The following is a 22213-nucleotide window of genomic DNA, read 5'->3' on the forward strand; positions in this document are numbered from 1 at the left end:
ATAAGTATATGAAAAAATTTTAGAATTAGTTACTTTTTATCTGGATTATTTCAGGGCTTCTTGTGCAACTTAAATACAAGTTATTTAATGTTATTAATAAAATGCGATAATATTTAATGTTTAAAGTTAGCATATGATGCTACAGTGAAAATTTTAATGATACCACTTAACATTCTTGTTTCTTTGGCCTTGATCTTATTTTAAAAGTATTTTTAAAATAGATGATCTTGATGAAAAAGTAATTTAGTTGGGTTTGTTTCAGGCCAGTGGATATCTGGGCTTTGGGCTGTATGATCATTGAGATGGCCACTGGAAATCCCTATCTTCCTAGCAGTTCTGACTTAGATTTACTTCATAAAATTGTTTTAAAAGTAGGTAGGTATTAATGAAATATTCTATTACATGCCTAAATAAATATTACCAGATAAATTCTGTTTGATTTTCAAAGTTAGTTTTTCTGCCTAAAAACAGGGAAGCATATTGTTTGGATAAATGATGGCAGATGGATGCCTGGGGCTGATAGAGAAGGTAGAAAATTTTCTGTTTTTACAAATAATATTTTCTTTTCCAGGATGCAGATAGCTAAGCCATATGTTGATGGTTGGTGCTAAGAAAAACAGTACAAAAGGAATGTATTTCAGACTGTCTAAAAGTTGTTGTTAATTTTTGCCTTCTACAAATATTTGTACTTTTAAAATAAGATCTTTTGAACAATAGAATTGAGTCAAAATTTTTTAAAGCATTTGGAAATAGAAACACCAATTATTTATTTAGAAACCATTCTTTTCAACCAAACCAAACTAAAACAAAACAAAAAACCTCAGGGTAGTTAAAATAAATTATTCAAGAATATATTTGAGGTCAGGGGTGGTGGCTCAGTGGTAGAGCACTTGCCTGGCATGTGTGAGGCACTGGGTTCGATCCTTAGCACCACATAAAAATAAATAAAAATAAAGATATAAAAAGAATATATTTGATGAGGGCTGGGGGCATAGCTCAGTGTTAGAACACATGTCTATCATACATGAGGCCCTAGATTCCATCCCTAGTACAACACTCAGAAAAAGAATATATTTGATGACAAACAAAAATTAAAGAAATATATTTGATGAGAGTTTTAACTATTTGATGATCTGCTTTAATTACTCAAATATTTTGGTGGTTAGCCTTGCACAGGGTATTTCAACAATTTGTTTTTAATATTTCTGAATGAAGAGCTCAAGGAGCGCTTTGTGTGGTAGGAAAGATATACATAAACATAATTTTACAGGATTATGAGGAAGGAACTGGGAACAATTATGAAAACAATGAAATCTAGATAAATACTGACTTAAGATACTGTTCAGAGCCTTAAAACATCAACTTCTTTTGTGTCTTCTTTAAAGTTCTGGTTAGGAGATTAATGTTAGAAGGAATCTTAGAGAAAATTAGATTAATCCCGTAATTTTACAGATAAATTCAGCCATAAAAAACAAAGAGATTTGCTCAGTCACAGAACTAGTTATAGCAAAACGGATGCTAGACTTAGTTCTCTCCACTCTTATTTATAGTTCTTTCCACTCTACTACTAGTCTGTAGTCTTGTTTCATCTTATGTAATATTTTGATTTTAAAATAATTTTAATGTTTTAGCTGTTTTGAGTAAGGCTGTAATCTGTTTTGCTGATGAAATTGTAGTTCAACTATTTAGATACCAATAAGGAAATATGTAAAAGTTTAAAAATGCTTTTTGGGGTAATAGTACATGTCTTACAGTTTGGGAAAAGAAAACAAACCTGATGTGCCATATTATGCTACTTGTGTGTTATTAACAGTTTACTAGTGAAACCTCAATTTTTTTATGACATTCAGATAATTTCTTGTTCAACTTTGAAAAATTTTAAAAACTGTTACTCTTTCTTGTCTGGGTTTTTAGTAATTTAGTGGAGATCACATGGCAATTTGATTATTTTGATTGTAGATAATTTCTATGTTTTCTTATAAGTATGTATTTCTCTTTTCAGGCAGTTTGACACCTCACTTGCAGAATATCTTTACTAGGAGTCCTATTTTTGCTGGGGTAGTCCTTCCTCAAGTTCAACACCCCGAAAACGCAAGGAAAAAATATCCAAAGCTTAATGGATTGCTGGCAGATATAGTTCATGTATGTTAAGATTAATAATGTATATCTGAGAATCTGCATAAATTATAATACTTTTTAAAAATATTACTTTAGGGCTGGAGATATAGCTTAGTGGTAGAGCACTTGCCTAGCACATGTGAGTCTCTAGGTTTGATCCCCTGTATCATATATACAGAAAAAATTATCCAGTTTAGCATATCACTAATCATGTTTCCAGATCTGTCAAATGCAAATTATTTCCCATGAACTTTCTACCATACAGGGCTGACAAGAGGACCAAAATGAGCTAAATAATTTCTGTTCATCACAGAAATACACTGAGCTTTGCTTTGGCTAGAATCATTGAATATTTAACCTGTAATAATGCTTTGCAAGTAAAAATTTCTTAGGGAAATAAATGATCAGAACATACAGTCAGAAATTCCTGAGCTTTAATTTCATCTTTTCTCTCTCATCTCTGGGTAATTGACTATTTCTAAGAATCATTTGTCAAATAAATTTAATTTTTGCCCTGTTAGAACTCACTGATTATCAAAATATTTTTTATTTTCTAGGCTTGTTTACAAATTGATCCTGCTGAGAGGACATCCTCTACTGATCTTTTGCATCATGAGTATTTTACTAGAGATGGATTTATTGAAAAGTAAGCATTTGAGTGAATGTGGTCTTTTAAGTATTTTTAAGTTTTTTTAAAAATTTATACATGACAGCGGAATGTATTACAATTCTTATTACACTATAGAGCACAATTTTTCATATCTCTGGTTGTATACACAGTATATTCACACCAGTTCATTACTTCATACCTGTACTTTGGATAATAATGTTTTGGATACTTTAGGAAATTTTACTAGCAGGAGAATTGCTGGATAGGTTAATGTTATGAAATAACTTAACAAAAGCGTAATGAGTTATTGTTGCAGGTACAGACTATATGATAGACTTACAGGTATCATGGATGAAAATTTAAATAAAATTAATGAAAGCTGACATCATAACACATTTACAATATTCTAAGCAGTGTGATATGTTTTCCATTCTACAATTTCAGAGTCATCAGAGAGCAGAAATAACATTAAATAGACAATCAATACCTTTTAGCTCCCATTTGGGCCTCTCAGTCATAAAATAATTGGTTATTCCTCTTTTGATAGCATCTTTGATCTTTATACTATAATTAGCACTTCCCAAATTATTTTTTATTTCTTTATTCTCTGCTGTGAGACTTGCTTTCTGATCCTACCCACTAAATTTGAAGTTCCCTGAAGATAGGGACCATAATTCTTTAGATCTTGTGTGTCACACATGGACAATTAAGATTCATTCTTCAGCCTTATTTCTAAAAATCATTATTTTGTATTTGGGTTTTGAAAGAAACAAGAAAGGTTTCTTATTAATTGCAGAATCACTCAGTTTGCCTGTGGACATGAATTCAGAAATGTGGACAGCAATTTAAATGTGATGGAGTTAAGGTCAGGGATGAAAAAGTCTGAGAACTGCCACTAAACAGAAAAAAGGCAAAGAAAAGAGAATCCTTGAGAGTAACTAGAACTTCAAGCATTTTAAGAATTTTACTCTAAAACAAAAAATAAGAAGATTTATTAATGAACATGCCATTGGTAAAAAGTACCAATCATTACATAAGAAAGTTGCTTCATATAAATTCCATATAGATTAAGTTGATATCTCCTAGGTGTTTAGCTATTAGGATTTTACTATTACAGGGTGAAAGCAACTTGAGTTCAAATTATGGAACTCTCAGAAAATGTTTGGGTAAGACTTTTTCCTTTGATATGACGCCTCTTTCCTTTGTGGACCTTCTTCAGTGCAAGGGAGTTTTTATTGCTTTGTTTTTTAAGTACCAGAGATTGAACCCCCAGGGGTGCTTAACTACTAAGCACATCCCTAACCCTTTTTTAATATTTGATTTAGAGACAAGGTATCACTGAATTGCTTAGAGTCTCATTAAGTTGCTGAGGCTGGCTTTGAACTGGTGATCCTCCTGCTTCAGCCTCCCAAGCCACTGGGCTTACAGGCATGCGCCACTGCACCCATCTGTGCAAGGAATTTTAACAGAAGTGTGACATTTTCTAATTTAGTCAAACTAATCATACTGGAGATTTTTTTTTCTTTCTTTTTCTTTTTGGTACTGGGGATTGAACTGCACCTGGCACACACTGGAGATATGCACATACAGGATATTTTAGTTTTAGGTGGACATAATATTTTTATTTTTACATTTATGTGGTGCTGAGGATCCAACCCAGTGCCTCATGCATGCAAGGCGAGCACTCTACCACTGAGCCACAACCCCAGCCCCAATAGGAGATTTTTTACATCTCCTCACACTGCCTGTTATTAGACATGTGCAACGCCCAGCTGACAAGAGTGGACTGGACTAGGGAACAATTCATTATGGACTAGTATTTCAAAACTTTCCAAAACCAATGGCAGTAGTGGCTTTTGGAATATCGATTTTGGAATTTTGAACCATAGAAATAAATTTTCCATTAAAAAATGAATAACTTCTCAAAAGAAAGAAAGTCAAACTAAAATCAAAACAATCGTCCTTCATTTTTGATGTATTATGTAACTTTGTACTGAAAATATTTCTCCAGAGTAATATTTCAGAAACTAGGTAGTTCATCTTTTAAGTCCTGTTACTTTAAGGAACCACAAAAACCACAAAGTGGCCTGAATTGACCTTGAAAAGAATAGATATTTATTAAAACTTTACTTTTGATAAATGAAAAATTAATTTTAAATTTTTATTAATAAAATTTAATTTATTGAATAGAGTTTGTATTACAAAAGGAATCTAAATCACCTGTTTAGTAAAAATTTTACATAGTAGATTCCAATAGCAAAGAAATTATGTGTGTGTGTGTGTGTGTGTGTATACATATATATGTGCAGATGTATATATATTTAATGCTGGGGATTGAACCCAGGGGCACTCTTTCATTCAGTTATATTCCCAGTCATTTTTGTTTTTTTGAGACAGGGTCTCGCTATGTTACCCAGGCTGGCGTTGAATTTGTGATTTTCCTGTCTCAGCCTCTGGAGTAGCTGGGATTATATAGGCATGTATCACAATGCCTGGCTAGCAAAGTTTTAAATTTTTACTTTTTTTGTTGGCTCGAGATTGAACCTAGGGCCTCACACATGCTAAGTAAGTATCCTACCAATGAGCCACATCCCCATCCCCCAGGGAGCAGATTTCAGAGGTGAATATTGAGCCATCTCTTTGAGTGCTTTTTTTTTTTTTTTTTTTTTTTTTGGTACCAGGGATTGAACCCAAGGGTGCTCAATCACTGAGTCACATCCCAAGCCCTTTATTTATTTATTTATTTTTCAGTTATAGATAGACACAATACCTTTATTTTATTTATTTATTTTTATGTGGTGCTAAGAATCGAACCCAGTGCCTCACAACCTGCTAGGCAAATACTCTATCACTGAGCTACAACCCTAGTCCCCTGCCCTTTTTAAATAAAATATTTTATTTAGAGACAAGGTCTCATTAAGTTGATTAGGGCCTCGTTAAGTTGCTGAGGCTGGCTTTAAACTCATGATCCTCCTGCATTAGCCTCCCAAAGCAGTTCTTAGCACCCATTTTAATCATGTAGCGTTGTTTATGCTATACTTGAAATGTGAAATAATTGGCTAAATGATTATTGAAAGATAAAATATCAACATAAACTTTAGAACGATTATTGTTGATATTGCTTGTTTTATCAGATTCTTGCCAGAGCTGAGAGCTAAATTATTACAAGAAGCAAAAGTCAATTCATTCATAAAACCAAAAGAGCATTCTAAAGAAAACGAACTTGTGAAAGATGAAAGAAAAGCAATTTATAGCAATACGTTCCTAAGTACTTCAGTTTTGGGAAAGGTAAGAACTTTGCTTTTCATTTCAGCCAACATAATTGATTTATAATTATCCCTCTAATGGAAAAAAAATTCTCATGACTCATATTTTGGATGTGTATATTTCAGGAAGTAGAAAAAGAGAAAAAGCCCAAGGAGATCAAGGTCAGAGTTATTAAAGTTAAAGGAGGAAAAGGAGATATTGCAGAACTGAAAAAGATGGAGTATGAAGGTGGACATGGTCAACAGGATGCAACTGAAAATGCTCACACTGTGTGTCAAGATACAAAACCTATAATCAATGAGCCATCAAACCCTGTCAATCCCAGCACTAACTCCAGTGGTATGAAAGAAGATCCACATGCTGGAGGGTGTATGATAATGCCACCCATCAATCTAACTAGCACTAATTTGATGGCAGCAAGTCTCAATTCAAATATCTCCCACCCCAATCCAAGGTGAGCTGTAATAGAGAAGAGACCTAAGTAATAAAATGTTATTGTATAATAGAAAAAAGTTGATATGACTGAACTTCTGTTATACATGTACCTTGGTGTCTTAGTCCATCTTCTTTTGCTATGACAAAATACCCAATGCTGGGTACTTTATTAAGAAAAGAGATTTATTTGGCTCCATATTCTCATGGTGAGAGGGTCCAGGCAAGGGCCCCTGGCTGCATCATAACATGACAAAGAAGTGGAGAGGGAATGGGCAATATATGGAAGGAGCATGTATACAAGCAAGGAAGCAAAAGGGATTCAGGGGAAGTTCCTGGCTCCCTTGTAACAACCCTCTTTTATGGAACGTCCTTCAAGAGTAAAACATGCCCCCAAGAGAAAAGCATTAATCCTTCTTAAAGATCTAATCATCTTCCACTAGGCCTCACCTCTTTTTTTTTTTATCTTAATGATATATTTAATCCAACATATTCAAAATATTTTTTTGCATCTAAAACTTGTTTAATCTTGTTACTAATCAAATAATTATGAATTAAGCCCAAATCTTATTGTTTTTTGGTCAAGTATAAGAAACAAGATCTTTTATATATTAATGAATTGTGTTGTACTATTTTATAAAGGAAATTTTAGCTTGTTTAAACAAGTTCACCAAATGCAGTGTAATAAATGAAAAATAAAAATATAATCAAAATAATTAAACATATATCTTGGAATATGTTAACTCTAAATAATTCTTAGCACCAGTATTGGAATATGCTAGTATTGGAGTATGCCTGTAATCTCAGCAATTCAGGAGGCTGAGGCAGGTGGATGGCCAATCCAAAGCCAGGTTCAGCAACCCAAGGAGGCCCCAAGCAACTCAGTAAGACCCTGTCTAAAAACAAAAAAATATAAAGGGTGGAGATGTGGCTCTGGGTTAAATTCTGCTTCCAAAATAACAAAAACAATCAAATGAATAATTCTTAGGTTAATGAAGAAGTAGAAACAGAAATTGCCTACTTTCTTGAACTAAAAACACAATTTATCAAAAGCTGTGTTAGATGGCCAAAGTGATACTTAGAATAAAAAATGATGAGTAATTATCATTGTACTTTTTTTTTTTTTTGGTACCAGGGATTGAACACTGGTGCTTTTTTTGCAACTGAGTTACATCCCCATCCCTTTTTACATTTTTAATTTGAGACATGGTCTCACTAAGTTGCTTAAGGCTTCACCCAGTTGCTAAGGCTGGCCCTGAACCTGAGATGAGGATCTCCTCCTTAGTCTCCCAAGCTGCTGTAATCACAGGAATGCACCACCATGCCTGGTTATCACTGTACTTTCAATCTTTGTGGTGTTCTAAGTTTTCAACTCATGAATTATTATTTTATTATAATAATAATCATTTTTTCTTTCTATTGGCACATTATAATTATACATAACAGTGGGATTTGTTCTAATATATTTATATGTGCACACAATAAAACAGTATAATTTGAACAATTTCATTCCTCAGTACCTCCCCTTTCCATCTCCTCCCTCCCCTGATCCCTTCTTCTATTCTGCTGCTCTCCTTTCTATTTTTTAAAAATTTGTTCTAATTGGTTATACATTACAGTAGTATGCATTTTGACACAGTGTACACAAATGGAATACAATTTCTCATTCCTCTGTCTGTGCATGGTGTAGAGTCACACCAATAGTGTAATCATACATATATAGGGTAATAATGTCTGTCTCATTCTATTGTTCTTCCCATCCCCACAACCCCACCCTTCCCCTCACTCCACTCTGCACAATGCAAAGTTCCTTGATTCTTCCCTATCTCCCCCTCTCACAATGGATCAGCATCTGCTTATCAGAGAAAACATTTGGCCTTTGGCTTTTTGGGATTGGCTTATTTCATGTAGCATGAGGTTCTCTAGTTCCATTCATTTATTGCAAATGCCATAATTTCATTTTTCTTTAAAGCTAAGTAATATTCCATTATGTATAAGTACCACATTTTCTTTATCAATTCATATGTTGAAGGACAACTAGGTTGGTTCCATAGTTTAGCTATTGTGAATTGAGCTGCTATAAACATCAATATGGCTGCATCACTGTAGTATGCTGATTTTAAACCGAGGAGTGGGATAGCTGCGTCAAATGGTAGTTCCATTCCAAGTTTTCTGAGGAATTTTCATTCTGCTTTCCAAAGTGGTTGCATAAATTTGCAGTCCTACCAGCAGTGTATGAGTGTACCTTTTGATACACATCCTCACCAACATTTATTATTGGTTACAGGGATTGAACCTAGGGGTGCTCAACCACTGAGCACATCCTCACCAACACTTATTATTGCTTGTTTTCTTGATAATTGCCATTCTGATTGGAGTGAGTTAAACCTTAGAGTAGTGTTGATTTGCATTTCTCTAATTGATAAAGATGATTAACATTTTTTAAAATATTGTTTAGTAGTCCATGGACCTTTATTTTATTTATTTATATGCAATGCTGAGAATCGAACCCAGTGCCTCACACATGCTAGGCAAGCACTGTGCCACTGAGCCACAACCCCAGCCCCAGAGATGATGAACATTTATCCATATGATTGTTGATTGATTGTATTTCTTATTCTGTGAAGTGTCTGTTCAATTCCTTAGCCCATTTATTAATTGGGTTATTTGGTTTTTCGGTGCTAATATTTTTGAGTTCTTTATATATCTTGGGGATTAGTGCTTTGTCTGAGGTGTGTGTGGTAAAGAGTTTTTCCCATTCTGTAGGCTTTCTATTTCCATTATTGATTGTTTCCTTTGCTGAAAAGAAACTTTTTAGTTTTAATCTATCCTATTTATTGATTCTTATTTTTTCTTCTTTTGCTTTAGGAGTCTTGTTAAGGAAGTCAGGTCCTAAGCTGACATGATGAAGATTTGGGCCTACTCTTTCTTCTTTTAGTCACAGGGTCTCTGTCCTAGTGCCTAAGTCTTTGATCCACTTTGAGTTGGTTTTTGTGCAGGGTGAGAGATAGAGGTTTAATTTCATTTTGCTGCATATAGAGTTCCAGTTTTCCCAGAACTATTTGTTGAATAGGCTATCTTTTCTCCAATGTATGTTTTTGGTGCCTTTGTCTAGTAATAAGATAACCCAATTTATATCAGTTTGTCTCAGTGTCTTCTATTTTGTACCATTTGTCTACATGTCTATTTTTGTGCCAATACCATGCCATTTTTGTTACTATTGCTCTATAGTGTAGTTTAAGTTCTGGTATTGTGATGCCTCTTGCTTCACTCTTCTTGCTAAAGATTGCTTTGGCTATTCTGGGTCTCTTATTTTTCCAAATGAATTTCATGATTGCTTTTTCTACTTCTATGAAGAATGTAATTGGGATTTTAATAGGATTTGCATTAAATCTGTAAAACAGTTTCGGTAGTATGGCCACTTTGACAATATTAATTCTGCCTATCCAAGAGCATGGGAAGTCTTTCAATCTTCTAAGGTCTTCTTCAATTTCTTTCTTTAGTGTCCTGTAGTTTTCATTGTAGAGGTCTTTCACCTCTTTTGTTAGATTGATTCCCAAGTATTTTATTTATTTAGTTTTTGAGGGTATTGTGAATGGAGTAGTTTTACTAATTTCTCTTGCAGTGGATTCAATTATTTGTGTATAGAAATACATTTGATTTATGGGTATTGATTTTATATCCTGCTACTTTGCTGAATTTATTTATTAGTTTTAGAAGTTTTTTGGTGGAATTTTTTTGAATCTTCTAAATATAGAATCATGTCAACAGCAAACAGTGATAGTTTGAGTTCTTCTTTAGCTATTTGCATACTTTTAATTTCTTTCTTCTGTCTGATTGCTCTTGCTAGATTTTTAAGGACTATGTTAAATAGAAGTGGTGAAAGAGGGCATCCCTGTCTTGTTCCAGTTTTTAGAGGGAATGTTTTCAATTTTCTTCCTTTAGAATGATGTTGGCATTGGGCTTAGCACAATGTTGAGGTATGTTCCTACTATCCCTAGTTTTTCTAGTGTTTTGAACATGAAGAGGTGCTACATTTTGTCAAATGTTTTCTCTGCATCTATTGAGATAATCATATGATTCTTGTCTTTACATCTATTAAGTATTATGTTTATTGATTTCTATATGTTGAACCAACCTTGCACCCTTGAGGTGAACTCCACTTAATTGTGGTGCACTATCTTTTTAATATGTTTTTGTATGTGATTTGCCAGAATTTTAATGAGAATTTTTGCATCTGTGCTCATCAGGGATATTGGTCTGAATTTTTCTTTCCTTGTTATGTCTTTTTCTGGTTTTGGTATCAGTGTGATAACTAGCCTCATAGAACAAGTTTGGAAGAGTTCCTCCCTTTTCTATTTCATGGAATGATTTGAGGAGTATTGATGTTAATTCTTCTTTGAAGGTCTTGTAGAACTCTGCTGAGAATCCATCTGGTCCTGGACTTTTCTTGGTTGGTAGGCTTTTCATTTCTTGAAATTGATCTATTTATATTATGTGTGTCCTCCTGATTCAGTTTGTGGAGAGCATATGTCTCTAAAAGTTTGTTGATGTCTTCAATATTTTCTATTTTATTGGAGTATAAATTTTCAAAATAGTTTCTAATTATCTTCTGTGTTTCAATAGTGTCACTGTGATATTTCCTTTTTCATCACAAATTTTAATAATTTGAGTTTTCTCTATCCTTCTCTTTATTAGAGTAGCTAGGGTCTATCAATTTTATTTATTTTTTCAAAGAATCAATTTTTTGTTTTGTCAATTTTTTTAATTGTTTCTTTTGTTTCAATTCCATTGGTTTCAGCTCTGATTTTAATTATTTCCTGTATTCTACTACTTTTAGTGTTGATTTGTTCTTCTTTTTCTAGGGCTTTAGATACAATGTTAGGTAATTTATTTGTTGACTTTTTTACTCTTTTAATGAATGAGCTCAATGCAATGAACTTTTCTCTTAGCACTGCCTTCATAGTGTCCCAGAGATTTTCTTATGTTTTATCGGTGTTCTCATTTATCTCTAAGAATGTTTTTATCTCCTCCCTGATGTCTTTGGCTGTCTGTTGTTCCTTCAATAGCATATTATTTAGTCTCCGGGTGTTGGAGGAGTAGCTTCTATTTTTTATTTTATCTGATTTCTAGTTTCATTACATTATGATCTCATAGAATGCAGGATAGTATCTCTATTTTTTTTTTATTTGCTGAGAGTTGCTTTGTGGCATAACATATAGTGTATTTTAGAGAAAGATTTATGTTCTACTGAGAAGAAGGTGATTCACTCAATGATGGATGAAATACTCTCTATATATTGTCTGTTAAGTCTAAATCATTGGTTGTATTATTTAGTTTTATAGGTTCTTTGTTTAGTTTTTGTTTGGAAGATCTATCCAGTGGTGAAAGAGGTGTGTTAAAGTCACCTAGTATTATTGTGTCGTGGCCTATTTAATTCTTAAAATTGAGAAGGATTTGTTTGATGTATGTTGATGCACCATTGTTTGGGGCATAAATATTTATAATTGTTATGTTTTGTTGACATACGATTCCCTTAAGCGGTATAAAATATCCTTCTTTATCCCTTCTGACTAACTTTGGTTTGAAGTCCACGTTGTCTGATATGAGGATGAAAACCCCTGCTTGTTTATGCAGCTTGTTTATGAGCGATATGTTTTTTCCCAGATATATTTTTTCCTAACCTTTCACCTCAGTCTGTGGATGTCTATTCCTAGGAGGTGAGTCTCTTAAAGACAGCATATTTTTTTCTTTAATCCAATCTGCAAGTCTATGTCTTTTGACTGATGCATTTAGGCCATTAACATTCAGGGTTATTATTGAGATATCCTTTGTATTCCTGGTCACTTCGGTTTATTTTTGGTTTTTAACTTGACTAAGTTTCTCCTTTGATTGGCTTTTCCTTTAGTGTAGCTCCTGTCTTTGCTGGTTTTCATTTCCTCCTTGTAAAATATTTTGCTGAGAATGTTCTGTAGTGCAGGCTTTCTAGATGTGAATTCTTTTAATTTTTGTTTATCATGGAAGGTTTTTAATTTCATCTTCAAATCTGAAGCTTGATTTTGCTGGATTAAGATTCTTGGTTGGGGGCTGGGGTTGTGGCTTAATGTTAGAGTGCTCACCTAACAGTTCGGGGTGCTGGGTTCGATCCTCAGCACCACATAAAAATAAATAAATAAATAAAATAAAGGGTTTGTGTCCAACTACAACTAGAAACAAAACAAAACAACAATAACAACAACAAAAGATTCTTGGTTGGCATTCATTTTCTTTTAGAGCTTGATATATGTTGTTCTAGAACTTCCTCGAATTGAGAGTCTGGTTTAAGAAATTAGCTGAAATTCGAATTGATTTCCTCCTGTATGTAATTTGATTTTTTTCTCTCATAGCCTTTAAAATTCTTTTCTTATTCTGTATGTTAGTCATTCTCCTTATAATGTGCCTTGGTATGGGTCTGCTATAATTTGGGGTCCTATAAGCCTCTTATAACTTTCCGTTTCATTCTTTAGATTTGGGAAATTTTCTGATATTATGTCTTTGAAAAGATTGTGCATTCCTTTGGTTTATATCTCCATATCTTCATGTATTCACTTAAATCTTAAATTTGCTCTTTTCATGTTATCTCATATTTCTTGGAAGTTCTTTTCATGGTTTCTTCCCATCTTCTCTGTGCCGTTGACTTTAGTTTCAAGAGTATGTATTTTGTCTTCATTGCCTAAGGCTCTGACTTCCAAATGGTCTAGGCTGTTGATGATACTTTCAATTGAAATTTTAATTTGGTTTATTGTTTACTTCATTTTGAGGATTTCTGCTTGATTCCTTTTTATAATCTCTCTTTATTGAAGTGATCTTTCACTTCCTATATTTTCCCTCTGATACCATTCTTTATTTTGAAGATCAGCCTAACTATGTACCTTCTAAATTGCTTCTCTGGCATTTCTTCTACTGTGTTATCTATGGCTTCTATTGTTGGAAAATCTTGGTTTATTTGAGGCACTTTGTTTCCTTGTTTTTTCATGTTTTTTGGGTGTCTTCCCATCTAGCAGTATGGATCTGAGGCAGTACAGTTTCTATCCTGTAGTCTTATAGTGTCCTTGAAGGCTTCCAATACCTCATCTGCAGGTACTGTAATGAGCTTCCAGGGGGCAGCAGGCAGTCTGTGGGTAGTCTTTAAGATAACAGCAGCAATCCTGGAGGTTGGCTGGTGGACAATGGGCAGGCAAGAGGCAGGCAAATGGCCAAAAGGCGGATGATAGGCAGCAGTAAACAAGCAGTCTGTGCTAGAAAGGCAGGCGATATGCTGGTAGACACCAGAAGGGAGATAAACAGCAGGGTATCAGTGGGCAATGATGGCTACTTTGCAGAGAAACAGTAGTTCCTCTCTTCATATCCTGAGTTATGGAGCCACGAGGAATGAAGCTTCCCTCTAGTTCGCCATCTTGGGTCCTCCTAGGCCTCCCCTCTTAAAGGTTTCACCACCTCTCAGCACAATCACATTGGGACCAAGCTTCCAGCACATGGACTTTGGGGGACAAACCGTATCTGAACCATAGCAGGTGATACAACAAAGTAAGCTTTGTTCTATATCATAACAAATTCTCTAAATATAGAAAGGATAATAAGAAATAATCTTTGTTAGTCAAATGGCATTTTAAGGTCAAATGTTTTGGCAGGAAAACAGCATATTGGGCCAGTTTTAGATTTAACCTCTGATGAGAGACTGGTATCTTGAGTCTGATTAATTGTGGACAGTATATTGAATGGTGAGAGACTGTCTAGCAAATCATTAGGATTATTTATAAATTCATCTATTGTGATTGTATGTAAGGAAGGAGACAAGCTTTATTAATTAGTTCAAGCAGATTCTTTTAGTGTTTTTTTTTTTTTTTTTGAGGGGGCCTACCTGGGGATTGAACTTGGGTGTTTTACCACTGAGTTACTTGCCTAGTCCCTATTTTAAAACAGGGTCTTGCTAAGTTGCTGAGATTGGCCTCAAACTTTCCATCTTCCTGCCCCAGCCTCCCAAGTTACTGGAATTACAGGCATGCGTCACCATACTTAGCAATCCAAGCAGATTCTAGCAGACTTTTTTGGACTGGCAGATCCTAAGGATTAGTGGTCTGCAGACATGAACAAGTGAACATGTCCATCCAAAGGTGCAGTAGGTTACACACTATAATAGCCCAATTGATCTTGATCCCAAAACCATGGTGTCATAATTGTGATTATAAGCCAGTCTTAGACAGTAAGCTCATATGAGATCCAAGTTCAGGACAGTCAGAAGAGATCAATTAGGCCAGCAGTAGTAACTCCATGACATATTCATTACCACATGTTAGCCATGCATTAGTTTTCCTCATTACCACTTCTCTCTTTAGAGCTCTTGGTACTTAAAGACAGCCAATCACTTTTTGGTCCTCAGTGTTCTGACAGTAGACATCCATGGTGTAACTTACACATCTTGAAACTAAAACAGAGGCACTTCTGGGGAGTTCTAATAACTTCTCATTTATTTTTAAATAATAGGTTAACTGAAAGAGCAAAAAAGAGACGCACTTCTTCACAATATGTTGGACAAGTTATGTCTAATAGCAGGCAAGAGGACACAGGTCCCACTCAAGTAAGACAAGAAGCTAGTCATTAAAATGTGGCCTCTTTTAACATTAGTCCCCTTTTCCTTTTCTCTGTTTTTGGGATTCCAACATTTTAAAAAATATGCTTTTAGTTTTTTTCATTTACTTATTTTTTTTAATGATACTGGGGGTTAAACCCAGAACCTTGTACAAGGTAAACATGCAATGTACCACTGAGCTACATCTCCAGATTTCATGTTCTTGAGTTGATAATAGGCCATTATTTCCTTATTGTTTTCACAATTTTAGTTAATTTTCTTTATCTTAAGTTTTGTATTTAACGTGAGACTTAGAATAAATTAAAATTTCTACCTTTAAAAGTCACAAAAATATTTTAAATATTTTATTCTGGATTAAAAACAACTGCCAAATATATACTACTTACTTTCACTAGAAAAAAATAGTCAGTGTAGTTCATCCACCCTCACCAATTTTTACATAGGAAAGTGGTTTATTCACAATTGAAGCACGGGCTCAGTTTAATAATGAAAATGATGTCAACACAAACCTATCTAAGAGTAGGTGTTTTAAGTACATTTCTGTACATTTGTGGAGTGGGATACTGCACAATTACACTGCCTTAACAAAGTTTTTTGATCTTTTACCAAATGATCAAAAATAGGTAGACAAATGTTTTCCAAAAGCCATTCATAAGTAGTTTTTTTTTTCTTTGAGTTTTCCCAGTGTTCACAAAGTGTGTAATTTTATAAAATAGGAAAGTGAACTGAAGTAATTTTTCCAAAGAATGCAATAGATGGTACTAGAACTTAAAAGTTAAGATTCTGGTTCTCTGGAGCAAGACTGTTATTTTCAGAATAATAAATATACTAAAAGTTTGTTTTTTGAAACTTACATTGGAGTTTGATCTGTTTATATGTTTAATGGTATTCTATTCTACTTCTTAATTTTAAATAATTGTTGTTATATTTTGCATCATCCAAATGGTTAGCAATTCTAGGCTTGTCATTCTACAATAGTTACACACATTTCTTTAAACTAGCTCTCATTTGTTTGTTTAGAGCCAAATGGAGAAGCATGTATTTAATGAGCGAATAGGTCCAAGCCACCAAATGGCAAGTGGGAACAAACGGAAGCTGAATTTTTCCAGATCTGACAGGAAAGAATTCCATTTCCCTGAATTGCCTTTCACAATACAGTCAAAGGAGATGAAAGGAATGGAAGGTATACATTTGCTGCTTAGCTGCATAAATCTTCGGATGATAACATGTACAGGACTTTTTTTTGTAATACAGGTTATAGTATGATTTGAAAATGGTAAATTATTGAGAAAAACATTTTCCATTGTTGAGATTTCAAATAAAGGATGATACAAATGAGATAATTTAAAAACCCATTACATCCCAAGTTTTCAATTCTATATAGTACAATGGGACACAATGGGTTAAAGAGGTGTTAAGACAGCTTAAAAAGGTAAATTTTTAATTCATTCAATGTTGAAATGTTAGGACAGCATTCAAAGAAGGTGGTTTTGGTTCAGTAAATGACCTGGAATAAATCACCTTTCTATATTTATTTGACCAGGAATGTTATATGTGCTTTAGGCACCCAAGGATTTCATAGATTGATTTATAAATTTAAGATTTATCTTAAAATGAAACTTTTTTTTGCCAAGTTATGTTTTTTGAAGAATAGTGACACCTTGTGAAAATATGATATAATAGCAAGACTGTAGTACTTGTACGCTTATGAGGAATTACCTGATCTGCTTAGTAATACTTAGGATAAAAATATATTCCTTTAATACTAGACTCTGAATTATAAAACAGTTTACCGTATTTTATTATTATAACTCATGATTCATTTATTTCCTTTGTAATAAACTAAGAAACCAACTGTAGTGGACTTCAGAATTTCCATTTGAAATTCTTGAAAAGGAGAGTAAAATTTCCAAGTAGGAATAACAAATTTTCATTGTTTTATATATTTTTGCAAAAGTTAAACAGATAAAAGTGCTGAAAGGGGAGTCAAGGAATACAGATTCATCTAAAATACCAGCTTTATTTAATATGGGTCAAAACCAAGAAAAACAAGAGGTAAAACTTTTTTGCTTACAGCTTTTACTAAGCAATGTTATTTAAAGTCCTTGATTCTTTATAAATTCAGTTGTTACTAATGGAAAGCTATATAAAAATTCAGAATTCTGTAATCTTCAAACTCTGGAAAGAGAACTATATCTTTCTAGAATAACCAATCATAAATGTTTCTAAAAGTTATTTTGGGGGGTATTAATTAACAGCCCTCATTTTTTATGTTTGGTTTGTTTTTGAGATGGAGCCTTGCTATATTGCCCAGGCTAGTCTGGAACCCTTGGGCTCAAGTAATCTTCCCATATCAGCCTCCCCAGTATTAATGGTATTAATATGGGAGTATTAATGGTATTCTATTCTACTTTTAAAAAATATGCCTGGCATATCAGCTCTCATTTGAATTTTGAATGACAAGAATACACAGTACTTAGGGAAAATAGCAACTGTGTTATGTGTGTTGTCAAACATCAAGCAATTAATCCATACCAATGAAAATGACAGTTCAGATATAAACATCTGGTTACATGGGCCACCAGCATATATATTCGATTTAGCTTCTTTTTGTTTTCTCTCCAATTTATTCCCCATCTCTGCTATTTACCCACATGTCCTATTTTCACAAATATTTGCTCTCAGCTAGCTATCAGGTAATTTCTTAAAATATCCCCTACCCCTATTCACCAGAAAGATTTTTGAATTTTATTTGGAAATTCTGAAGTTTTCAACTCCAAATGAATATCCTTTAAAGGTACTCTTTTAAGAAAAAGAGCCTGTGCTGAGAACCCAGTGAGTTTAATAATGTAGGTGGCCTCCTAGCTGCCCTTTTGAGGTCAAATCTGTAAATTATTTATCAACTTTATTATCTCTATTTTTTTAAAAAAAATTGGCTACATTTATTCATGATAAAATTTTACATACTTACTAAGGAAATTTGAAGAAATTAAAAATACAGAAATTTTTATCTGAAACTGTAAGAAGGCATTTTAACTAAAGCTACTCATAATTTGGAGAACAATATTATTAGACACTATTAGATGTATGCTCCCTGTGGCAATTAGGGCTATGCCTTAGTCTTGATCTCGAACTTGTTAAGAATTCCACAATCCACTTTGCAGAAAAGAGATAATAAAACAAGAAAGCCACTAATGGTCATCTGCTTGTTCATTATAAAAGTAACAAGGTGGCTTTAAACTTATACTTTTGGTGACTTACTAATGTTACAGCTTGTTGCACAGCACACCATCTACATGTATTTTGAATGATTGGGTGAATTAGAGCTCTTGAACTTGTGTAGACTAGCATTACAGATTTTTATCTTACTGTTCCATGAAAGGCCCCAGGAACAAAACCATTTTAATGATAAAACAAAAGAAATTCTTAATTCAATTTTAGGATAGTAAATAAACAGGAAACTGTAAGGAGAGCCCTTTCTTCCTCACGTGATATAGAGCTCCTAAAAAGATGACTTTTTTGGGAGTGAGGTACCAGGGATTAAACTCAGGGGCACTCCACCACTGAGCCACATCCCAGTCCTATTTTGTGTTTTTATTTATTTGGATACAGGGTCTCACTGAATTGCTTAGCATCTCACTAAATTGCTGAGGCTAGCTTTGAACTCGTGATCCTCCTGTCTCAGCCAAACCAGCCACTGGGATAACAGGTGTGGGCCACAGTGCCTGGCTACTTATTCTCTTGAAAACATATTATGCTATTTTGTTCTCCAGAAAATCATGTCATTGTTTTGTGGTGCTGACGATCAAACCCAGAGCCTTATACATACCAGACAAAGGCTAGACCACTGAGCTACCCGTTTCCCAACCTTGACATTGCTTCCCACCCCACTTTAGGAAAGGAGCCTGTTTAGATTTTTTATCTTTATCTTGGTACTTACTATTAAAATTCCATTTTGCTGGATGTGTTGGCACGCTTCTGTAATTCCAGCTACTTTGGAGGCTGAGGCAGGAGGATTACAATTCCGAGTCACTGGGATCAAAGATGGGTGTGCTCCACCACACCCAGCTAAAATGATCTTCTAAAAAGAGTGACCTTAAAACAAATCATTATTAGAAATAACCAGAAGTCAGTTGTTTATAGTTTATTGGTACTGTCTATTCAAAAGTAGTTCTGACAGGTGACTGAAATGGCATATAAGGTGTTGGACCATGATGCAAGAAAAGACCACTGACTCCAATTAAAATCAAATTAAAGCAAGCTTATTATTTCGACCGGCCGGGCTGCCTTTCCCATCAAAATCATGGGAGCCAAGGACAGCCACGAAGCTTCCTTGCAGCCCAGTTTTATAGACCAAAAAGTTACACAAAGGGGGGTTACAGATAACAAAACTCTGAGGAGCATAACATAGTTTACATTTTTGCTGGCCCCGACATCAGAATTTATGGAGGTCTTAGAGACTCAGAGAGGGTCATTATCTGGCCAGGGAAGACCAGAACTTTTGAGGCATCACTAAGGTTTAGGAAAGGGTTGTTATCTGGTCAGGGAAAACCAGGCATGGGTGAGTTCAGGGCATGGGCAGGCATTCCAATCAGCTTTACAACATCAACTAATGGCCAGGCTATACAGACATCCTAATATTTTTACAGAAAACAGAAATGAATCCTTCATAACTTGTGGCAAGCTGGCTTCTGATCTGAAGAGAGAACTAGGCTAGGTATATCATAAGGCTAGTTCAAACACTTTTAATAAATTAATATACAAATTAAGAAAATTTCTAGCCCGGGCACAGTGACATACACCTATAATCTCAGCGACTGGGGAGGCTGACATAGGAGGATCTTGAGTTCAAAGCCAGCCTTAGCAACCACAAGGTGCTAAGCAACTCAGTGAGACCCTGTCTCTAAAGAAAAAAAAAATAGGTCTGGGTATATGGCTCAGTGGTTGAGTGCCCCTGGGTTCAATCCTCAGTACCAAAAAAAAAAAAAAAAAAAAAAAATTTCTTCATTTGCTTCGGCAGCACATATACTATATAATTGGAACTGTGCAATGAAGATTGGCATGGCCCCTGCACAAGGATGACAGCAAATTCATGAAGTGTTCCATTTAAAAAAAAAGATATTTTGAGTCTGTAGTTTTAGAGAGTACAAGAGAATATGATATGATACATTTTTAACAACATAAGATAGGAGGCTGGGAGTGTAGCACTTGCCTAGCATGCACGAGGGCCTGGATTAGATCCTCAGCAAGGCCAAATAAACAACAACAATATACAAAACAAAACCCATAAAAACAGGAATAGCAAATAGGATCAAAGTATTTCCTAAATGTACACTAAATTGTTTCTGGCATATTGAAATAGGCATGCATCCCTTGAAGAGGCTCTACAACTAGGGAGAAACCCTAAATTACTGTGAATGAGTAACTTGGGCAAGACGGATGAGTCCATACAAAGGCCACCTTTAGTTCTGTTTGATGGTGATAATGAGGAATACTTTGTTAGAAACAAACCCCAGATGCAAAATACAGTATTCTATCTCTGCTTGCATTTCCTTAGCCAAAGACTCACTGTTTCCTCAGTTAAGGTCCTGTTTCTATTTACTTTTAGAATACAGGAAATGCACAGACTGAAAGGAAGAAGAACCTGCCAGATGTAGAGTAGAAAATGCAGCAGCTGAAAATTCAGGGAATATCAGAATTATAATATGGTTTAAAGAGAATGCTTTTTTTTTTTTTTAAAGAGAGTGAGAGACAGAGAGAGAGAGAGAGAATTTTTTTTTAATATTTATTTTTTAGTTTTCGGCGAACACAACATCTTTGTTTGTATGTGGTGCTGAGGATTGAACCCGGGCCGCACGCATGCCAGGTGAGCGTGCTACCACTTGAGCCACATCCCCAGCCCAAGAATGCTTTTTATTAATGTTACATACACAAAAGTGTTGACCAGAGGATCATACAGATTAATCAAAAATCTTGTATAGTTATGTGTATATTCACCTAAATTTGAAATTTATAAAATTTGAATTACTTGTTGTCTTAACTTGAATATTAATTTATAAAAAATTGCCTGATCTGTATATTCTAATAAAATTGCAATTTACATTAAGTCAAATAATTTTATTTGAACATCTGTTATTTCAGGCATGTTTGATTAGTGGTCAATCTCAGCTTTGGCTCAGAGTTTTATAATTACAGAAGGGAGTTTCTAAATACGTCATAAAGTGAGATCCCAATGTCTGAGAGCACCAAACATTTGTGGGCAAACAAGTATACTTGATAAACATGAAACATGGGTTTGGTTCCACACTGTACGCTCTGAAACAGCATTTAAACAGATTGAGAAATTGTTTAAAAAGATGGAAACTGGATAAAGCAAGGAAGCAATTCTTTTGGCCTGACCAGCGTATTTATAATTTAGTTTTTTACATATAATATAACGTTAACACAGTCAAGGTTTTAGCAGCATATATTTACATTCTTATCTTTGATTCTTACTAGCTTGGTTTCTAATTTTAGGGTGGAGATGGCCATTGTGAGGGGAAGAATTCGAAGAGGAACAGATTTTTTTTCTGGTAGTGTCTTTTAAATAATGGTAAAAATACAAACTGACAACTTCCCTTTTTAATGTTATATACAATAGAAATGTACCTTGAGCTGTTGCTAAGAGAGCCATCCATCCATCTGCATTAGCCTCATCCAATTGTTTTTGTTTTGTTAGGAAAATATTCACTGTTTTCTTCTTTCTTCTAAGAACTCTGTTGTTGTGATGCTTTGATTTGGAATTATAAAGTCATCTCCTCTCTGTCTGTTTTTTACTTGCCATGATTACTGAGTGGGTAACATTCCCTGTTACATGACACACATTATACTTATACTGAGAGTCACAGAACTTCAAAAGTCAATTATCTCCTAGAACTCTCCAGTTTCCTGAAAACATATTCTTAATGAAATAACTAATCCATTATTTTATTTTATTTTATTTTTAGTATTACAAGTGAGCTCTAGCCCTTTTTTTTTTTTTTTTTTTTTTTTTTTTTTTTTTTTTGAGACAAGTTCTCACTAAATTGCTTAGGGCCTCATTGAATTGCTGAGGTTGACCTTGAACTTGTGTTCCTCCTGCCTCAGACTCCCATTATTTTAAAAGCTAATCATTACCA

The 22213-nt window shown here is 34.3% G+C and overlaps 1 protein-coding gene and 1 non-coding gene across 2 annotated transcripts; both read left to right on the forward strand.

Moving 5' to 3' along the window:
* Window positions 1-290: 290 nt before the first annotated feature.
* LOC144254317 (cyclin-dependent kinase-like 3) lies at window positions 291-20718 on the forward strand. Its single transcript, XM_077797323.1, has 9 exons — window positions 291-375; window positions 2003-2142; window positions 2676-2764; window positions 5863-6016; window positions 6121-6449; window positions 14951-15044; window positions 16077-16239; window positions 17014-17111; window positions 20665-20718. Exons 1-9 carry the CDS (start codon window positions 291-293, stop codon window positions 20716-20718), a joined length of 1206 nt encoding a protein of 401 aa, XP_077653449.1.
* On the forward strand, window positions 20063-20168 carry LOC144249247 (U6 spliceosomal RNA). Its single transcript, XR_013342199.1, has one exon. It is a non-coding gene; the product is annotated as a U6 spliceosomal RNA (small nuclear RNA).
* Window positions 20719-22213: the final 1495 nt, after the last annotated feature.

The sequence above is a fragment of the Urocitellus parryii genome, chromosome 1 (assembly GCF_045843805.1).
Source record: "Urocitellus parryii isolate mUroPar1 chromosome 1, mUroPar1.hap1, whole genome shotgun sequence".
NCBI lineage: Eukaryota > Metazoa > Chordata > Mammalia > Rodentia > Sciuridae > Urocitellus > Urocitellus parryii.

Bases quoted from the DNA above. Each gene is read 5' to 3' on its own strand.
- LOC144254317 (XM_077797323.1), top strand. From the start codon at position 291: ATGATCATTGAGATGGCCACTGGAAATCCCTATCTTCCTAGCAGTTCT. The intron at 2,765-5,862 runs GTAAGCATTTGA...TTGTTTTATCAG, and splicing joins AGAGATGGATTTATTGAAAA to ATTCTTGCCAGAGCTGAGAG. The intron at 17,112-20,664 runs GTAAAACTTTTT...ATTTACTTTTAG, and splicing joins AAAACCAAGAAAAACAAGAG to AATACAGGAAATGCACAGAC.